This window comes from Colobus angolensis, unplaced genomic scaffold (genome assembly GCF_000951035.1).
Source record: "Colobus angolensis palliatus isolate OR3802 unplaced genomic scaffold, Cang.pa_1.0 Scaffold404, whole genome shotgun sequence".
Classification (NCBI taxonomy): Eukaryota; Metazoa; Chordata; class Mammalia; order Primates; family Cercopithecidae; genus Colobus; species Colobus angolensis.
This window is the reverse complement of record NW_012117422.1, coordinates 91,695-98,561: the sequence shown is the minus strand read 5'-3', so window position 1 is coordinate 98,561 and position 6,867 is coordinate 91,695. Positions and strand designations below refer to the sequence as shown.

At 41.7% G+C, this 6,867-nt stretch overlaps 1 protein-coding gene across 3 annotated transcripts in view; it reads right to left on the bottom strand.

Moving 5' to 3' along the window:
• Window positions 1–2,341: 2,341 nt before the first annotated feature.
• Window positions 2,342–6,867, bottom strand: part of CANX (calnexin) — a 36,153-nt gene continuing 31,627 nt past the window's right edge. For all 3 annotated transcript variants that reach the window (XM_011955957.1, XM_011955958.1, XM_011955959.1), the window contains exons 14-15: window positions 6,504–6,583; window positions 2,342–4,664 (exon numbers count right to left, since the gene is read on the bottom strand). In XM_011955957.1, the coding sequence (XP_011811347.1) occupies window positions 4,611–4,664; window positions 6,504–6,583 (134 nt within the window). In that variant the 3' untranslated portion in view covers window positions 2,342–4,610. The remainder of the gene's footprint in view (window positions 4,665–6,503; window positions 6,584–6,867) is intronic.

Below are 6,867 nucleotides of genomic sequence, written 5' to 3'. Positions count from 1 at the left end.
GGGTTTTCCTCCTGCCCCGCTCGGCCCGATCCCCAGCCGGCGCTTGCTGCCCACCTCAAGCCTCGGCCTGTCTCCACCGCCCCGGCCCCATTGTTTTCCGCGGTACCTCCGCGGCCGCCATCTTAAAATTGTTTTCGGGCCTCTGGGAAGAAGGCGGGGCCTCGGTAAGAGACCTAGTGCGTCACGACTGATGAGCAGGGGCTCCGGCCAATCAGAGAAGGAAGAACCGGCCGCCCGAGGGCGTGGGGACGAGCACGCAAGAGGCGCGCTCGGGCTGCGGAGCAGTATTTAAAAGGAACTCTCAAGCGAACGGCGGAGGGAAGCCCTTGGGCGGGGCTTAGTCTTGGGGGCGGAGCTAAACATGACTGACAGGAGTCCGTCCAAGAGGCGGCTATTGGTTTCCTGCACGTCGCCCGCTGAAGGCAGGTCTTTCCGGCTCCCCGGAGGAAACGGGAATCTGGCAGGCGGGTGCGGCGCAGCTGGCCAGTCCCCGTCGCCCACCTGGCGGTACAGAGACCTTTCTTTTTATCTTTTAAATTTCGACTTTGATGAACTCTAAGTAACCATGCTATTTTAACTTCAGCCGTTTTACTTTGACCTTATTCCTTGTATCCAGCCCCATAATTGGTCAGAATCGTCTAGTGAGCTGGTAGTTTCCTCTTGCACCATCCCGAATCACTGGTAGTCAGTTTCCACCTATTTATAAAAGCCCGAGCAAGTTTCCAAAGTACAGTATTACTCACTACTTAAAAAAAAAGTCCAGAAGATGTGAGCAAAAGCATACAGGAGTCCAGCTCCCTTAGAGGGAACTGGAAATGCAAAGGATGACGTTTCACTGCAACCTCCGCCTTCCGGTTCAAGCGATTCTCGATTCTCCTGCCTCAGCCTCCCGAGTAGCTGGGATTACAGGCATGAGTCACCACGCCCGGCTGATTTTGTATTTTTAGTAGAGACGGGGTTTCTCCATGTTGGTTTGGCTGGTCTCCGACTCCCAGCCTCAGGTGATCCGCCCACCTCGCCCTCCCAAAGTCCTGCGATTACAGGTATGAGCCACCGCGCGCGGCCAAATACGGTCCTTTAGGTAAAACTGAGTTACTCAACAAAACCAAACCAAGACAAATTATGCCCCATAATTAAAACTAATAGGCAAAGGGGAGTAGAGGGACTGGAGCAATGAAACAGTGTTAGTACTAAAACTAGGTAGTGTGATGCCAAAGGATATCAGGAACTCTAGATATTGGCACTCTAATTGCTAAAAGGTTAAGCAGCAGGTGGCACGAGGCTGCACACTGAGATACACCATCAGTAGCTCAAACATTTGTTACTCTAGCTTTTTAGCTCATGAGGTTTTATTTTAAAATGAAGAGAACAGTCAAGTATGTCTTCATACAAACGCAGCAGAAAAATACAAATACTAATGTTTTAAATGGAGAAGGTGGGCCACCAAGGCAAAAGTGCCATAATGCAGTCCAGCTTTTTTTTTTTTCTTTAGCATTCAAACATAGAACTTTTACACCAGAACTATTTCATTAATAGAAAAAATAGTAACTAGGAGCACTACATTCTGTGTACATACTTTTCTTCAGTATGTAACCTAAAAATTTAATAGCACATAAAAAAACTGGGCTTTCAACAATATCCCTGAAGTATTTAAGTATACGTAAAATATGGAGTCTGATTTTGAACAAAGAATTTTCTAATAAAAATTTCAAAGTTCAATGGTTCCCCTAAAAGAATATTATCTGGCCGGGCGCGGTGGCTCAAGCTTGTAATCCCAGCACTTTGGGAGGCCGAGACGGGCGGACCACGAGGTCAGGAGATCGAGACCATCCTGGCTAATATGGTGAAACCCCGTCTCTACTAAAAAATACAAAAAACGAGCCGGGCGAGGTGGCGGGCGCCTGTAGTCCCAGTAACTTGGGAGGCTTAGGCGGGAGAAGGGCGTAAACCCGGGAGGCGGAGCTTGCAGTGAGCGGAGATCCGGCCACTGCACTCCAGCCTGGGCGACAGAGCGAGACTCTGTCTCAAAAAAAAAAAAAAATATTATCTACAAATTACCAGTAGCATTCCCTCCTTTTCTGAGCTGCTGTCCACACTATTATACAACAGAAACTACTGCACTGCAATCACGTGAATCACGTGGGCAGGAAGAGGAAAGGGCTAAACATAAGAGACTGCATCAAACTCATGTGGTGAGACAAAGTCATTATTTCACTGTCCATAATAGTTTCTGCATATTAGTGAACTTTCACATAGTGGCCAATTAAAGGAAGATCAACCCATTTGAACATAGTAACACACACACATTGAAGGTTACTATGAAGAAATTCAGTCAAAAGCAGACAGTTAACACAGGGCTTTAATGTAACACCATTTAGTAACGTGACAAATTGAAAAGTGAGGAGTACTTTGTGGACAAGAAAATGGAGGAACACATCTGATGGAGAGTGGGCATTTGACAACAATGGAACAGGTAACCAGCATGTAAAATCATAATATAAGTGTCTTTTTAAGAGCTGAAAGCGCTGCTAGTCTTTCATTAATATGTCAGACATTTAATCAGGAAGCTGGACCTTCAAAAAAAAATGAAAAAAGAACCAAGAAAAGGCATTTTTGTTTTGAACAAACTTTACTAAATAACCCTGGAAAGGCAATGAACGATCTGACAATTTAAGCTCTAATGATTTAAAGCTCAGCTAGAAGAAAGTGAGGCGTGACATATACTGTCAACAGAGGGTGAAGGAGGCAGATTTCTGGAAATGCAGTGATCCCACACATTTGCTTCAAGGAGAAACCTGCAGACATATTTTCAGGTCTTGCTAAGTAACAACTGTTTATTTGTAATCAATACATCTGGGAAAGTCTGCTATGTAGCTAAGGTCACTGTGACCGCAGAACAACAGATGAAAAGGAAAACGCACTGAACATTCAGCAAGAAAAATATATCCCATCCTCTAAAGAATTTAAGTGAACCAGTTTAAAAAGAAAAAAAAATACAAACAGCCTTCATCTTTTACAAATATATTTCCTTCCCAATATCTTCCCAATATAAACACTGTGGAGTGTTTATATAATCAGTGCAAGGAACAGTATCATCGGTACATTTGAAAGCCTCTAAAGAACAACTAAGGAAAAATAACATCTAACTCTGAATACATTTCAGTGTAGAGTAATAACAACATTATTACACTATAGTGGTGTGGGAGAGGCTCTGATAGCACCCATCTGCATTCCGCATGAAAAAACAAACCTAAGATCACTTTAAAAAATTCTACAAGCCACATTAAAAAAAATTTTGAACAGGACTGCTTTATTGTGTAATTTATGACACAACTGTTACATGAATTGCAAATGAAGGCTTAAAATATTTAGCAGCTATAAAAAAAAATCAGATAACTCATGCTTCATGTCACTCCTCCCACAAATACTTCTAGTCTGTTCAACTGCAGTCAATTCTGTATTGGCTCACCTGTGAATTAGACTTCTAAAGTCTTTACACAGAGTAAAGGAAATGGATAAAAATCAAAGATTGTATTCTATTCTGTACTTTGACCCTGGAAAGGTATGGGTCTGCTTAAAAGAAAGAAGAAACATATACGTAATCACAATAAAGCTTAACATTATGCAGGGCTTATAATCATTTTCAGCAACGGACTGCAAGCTGCACTGTGAAGAAAATGCATAGCAGAGGAGAAAGCTGGGGATTTGAGGAAATAGGTAAGGAAAACAGTGTCAACACAGTGGAAGAAGTGATGAAGACATCTACTCCAGAGCTCATGTGCCATGCCCTGCTAGCATTCCTTAACAAGCCACCTGCTCCAGAAGGCCACAGCCTGACCCTCCCAAGTGCAGTATGAATGCCCAAGTGCCACATGAAGCCACCTCCTCCACTACCTTGCAAAGCTGTCTGGGAACTGAGCTACAGAACACACGCGCTTTCTGGTCTAACCAACATCAAGTGAAAGACTTTTTTTCTTATATATCTATTTTTAATACAACTTAAACGCAACTTTTATATAAATTTGGGCTTCTATTCAGTCCCTCTCCTCAATTTCCTTAGGAGGAACTGAGTAATGGAAGCAAACAAAACAAGATTATAACCACAAATGACTGCACTTTAAACGTGATTATCAATTTTGAGGGACAGAGATGTGAATGTTTTACAATACCAAACTTTAAAAAAAATCTATTATAAAAACTGCAACTCATCTCCCTAACATTTTTAAATGATGGTATTATGTTTGCACAAACAGATTAATACATTAAATTAAGCCAAGATCTTAAAGACTGGCAAAGTTCTATCATTCTATTTTAAAAAACAAAGATGTTAAAAAAAAAAAAAAAAAGAAGTTAGTTTGCCTCATGTTACATTTCACAACCATTATGTTAAATGTTTTCTTTTCTACAGAAACAGGGTCCTTTATATCACAACTGCAAGTATTTACTGCTAGATGTTTAAAGTTACACAGACTAGTGTTCAACTGGAGCCTGCTGATGGTGATGTCTTGAAGTTTTCTGAATTTCAATCTAAGGTGTGCTGGGTCCTCTCCTAGGACCACTCTTGCAGGGGGTAGGGAGAGGAAATCACAGGTCAAGCTCTTAAGATTGTTTCACTCTCTTCGTGGCTTTCTGTTTCTTGGTGATCTGTTCAAAATTTCATCCTCCTATTGATTGAAAAGAAAAGAAATTCACTATAATTAGCACATTTAAAACATAATAAAAGTTCACCATATTTTCAAGATCAGCCAGGCTGAGGGTAACTTATTTGAGGAAAAAAATGAGAAAAATGATTAGAAGAAAATGCACCAAGAAGAATGGTTGTCTCAGAGGCGGTGGAATTATTCCTACTTCAGTTTAGTCTTTATTGTTTTCTATCAGCATCCACTTTTCTCAATCTAACCCATAAACATATTCTTAAAAAAGGATCAGACACTGTGGTTTCTTAATCTTGCTTAAGTGATTTCTTAATCTTGCTTAATCCCAAACAATCTACTGGGCTATGGCACACTCGCCCCAGTCTGAGGGTAAGAAACCAAGGATTCATGAAGATGGAAGGCTATCCAAGTAGACTGACTCCAAGGCTGCTGCTCTTTGTACTCTATCACAAGTTGCTAAGATTGTAAACTACCCTATGAAAATATTCCTTTTTTTAAAAATGCGCCAGCAACTTTTTAACATGTGAGGGAGTTAGGGGGAAACATGGTCTCTACTTTTAAGAACTGCATTCTAGTTAAGACAGAACATATCCATTGAAAATATACAAAAGATACAGAGAGCAATGACCTTTATTAATAGGAAGGCAGAGTTGTAGCTGGAAGTAAAACCTGAGGAGAGCTTTCCAGGAGAGACTAGACTGAGACACAGAGGTGCTGGGAGAAGGACTTTAGTAGGCAATGGTACAATGACTGTTCCCTTTCTCTCATACTCTATATATCCAATCTACCACAAAACCAAGATCCAGAACCCTAACTAGTTCTCATACCCTCTGTTCCTCTCCTGTCACCCTTTGTGGAGCCACCATATCTTTCCTAGATGATTACAGGAACCTCCTAACTGGTCTCCCTGATTCTCACTGGTATACAGGAAACACAGCAGACAGTCATCATCCTGTGACAACTGTGTGCAGTAGCCTGTGATGGTTGCCTGCTTCACTAGGAGGGAAAGCCAAGTCCACACAACAGCCTGTCTAACCCGGAGCCTTCTCCACCCTTTTCTCCATTCTGTCCACTCACCATACTGGCTTTGTAGACCACTTTAGGCCCTCAATACTGGCTGTTCTCTCTGCCTGGAATGCTCTTCCCACTTACATCCCCATGGAAAAGTTCTCTATCTCTTTCAAGTCTTTGGTCCAGTGTCATCTTTCGAGTAAGGTTTTTAACATGGTGACCCGCCCTACCTCTAGCACTTTTAATACTTTTTCCTGTTTTAATTTTTCATAGTTTCTCACTTCCTAATATGCTGTATTGTTTACTTCCTTACAATGTTTACTGCTCATTGCCTGTTTCCCCCAAGTAGAATTTAAGCTCCCTAAAGGCACGGTATCTTTGTCTGTCTTATTCACTGACAATGCCTGCAACAAAATGGGCACTCAACACACATCAGGTGAATAAATGAATGAACCAATCTATGGATAACGGGGACAAAAAGTTTAGAACACAGTGATTTGTATAAGAAATACTTTTCAGGGCACTGTGAGGAGAGGCAAATAGACTGTTAATGACCTGAAGTTTCCTTCTTAGCAAGCATTTTATTAGCCCCCTACAACCTTCTGCTTATTCCAGAAAATCATTTTCAGCTAAAAGGATACTTTGGAGAGGCAGACATAGCTTAAAATTATCAAACAAAACACTGACCGGTATCACAAAGAATTCCACTTCAACAAAATTGGTTTTAACAGAACTTTTACTGCCATAAGCCACTGTAAACTACCCTATTAAAATATTCCCTTTAAATACATGTACCTTAAACTTGGAAAAACAAAATGTGTGACCCCTTTCCTTTACCTCTGCTTTAGGTTTTCTGTCTTCCTCCTCTTGACTGACAGTGCCACCATCTTCTTCAGCATCACTTTTCTGTTTCTCTTCTAAGACAGAAGTTAAACAACTGAGCAAAACCTGACTATTTCTGGTGATTATACATTAGCATTAGAACAAATCTCTAGATCTACAACACTTTTTTTTTCTTGAGATGGAGTCTCGCTCTGTCACCCAGGCTGGAGTGCAGTGGCGTGATCTCAGCTCACTGCAACCTCTGCCTCCAGGTTCAAGCGGTTCTCCTGCCTCAGCCTGCCGAGGAGCTGGGACTACAGGCGCCTGCCACCTCACCCGGCTAAATTTTTGTATTTTTAGAAGAGACGGGGTTTCACCG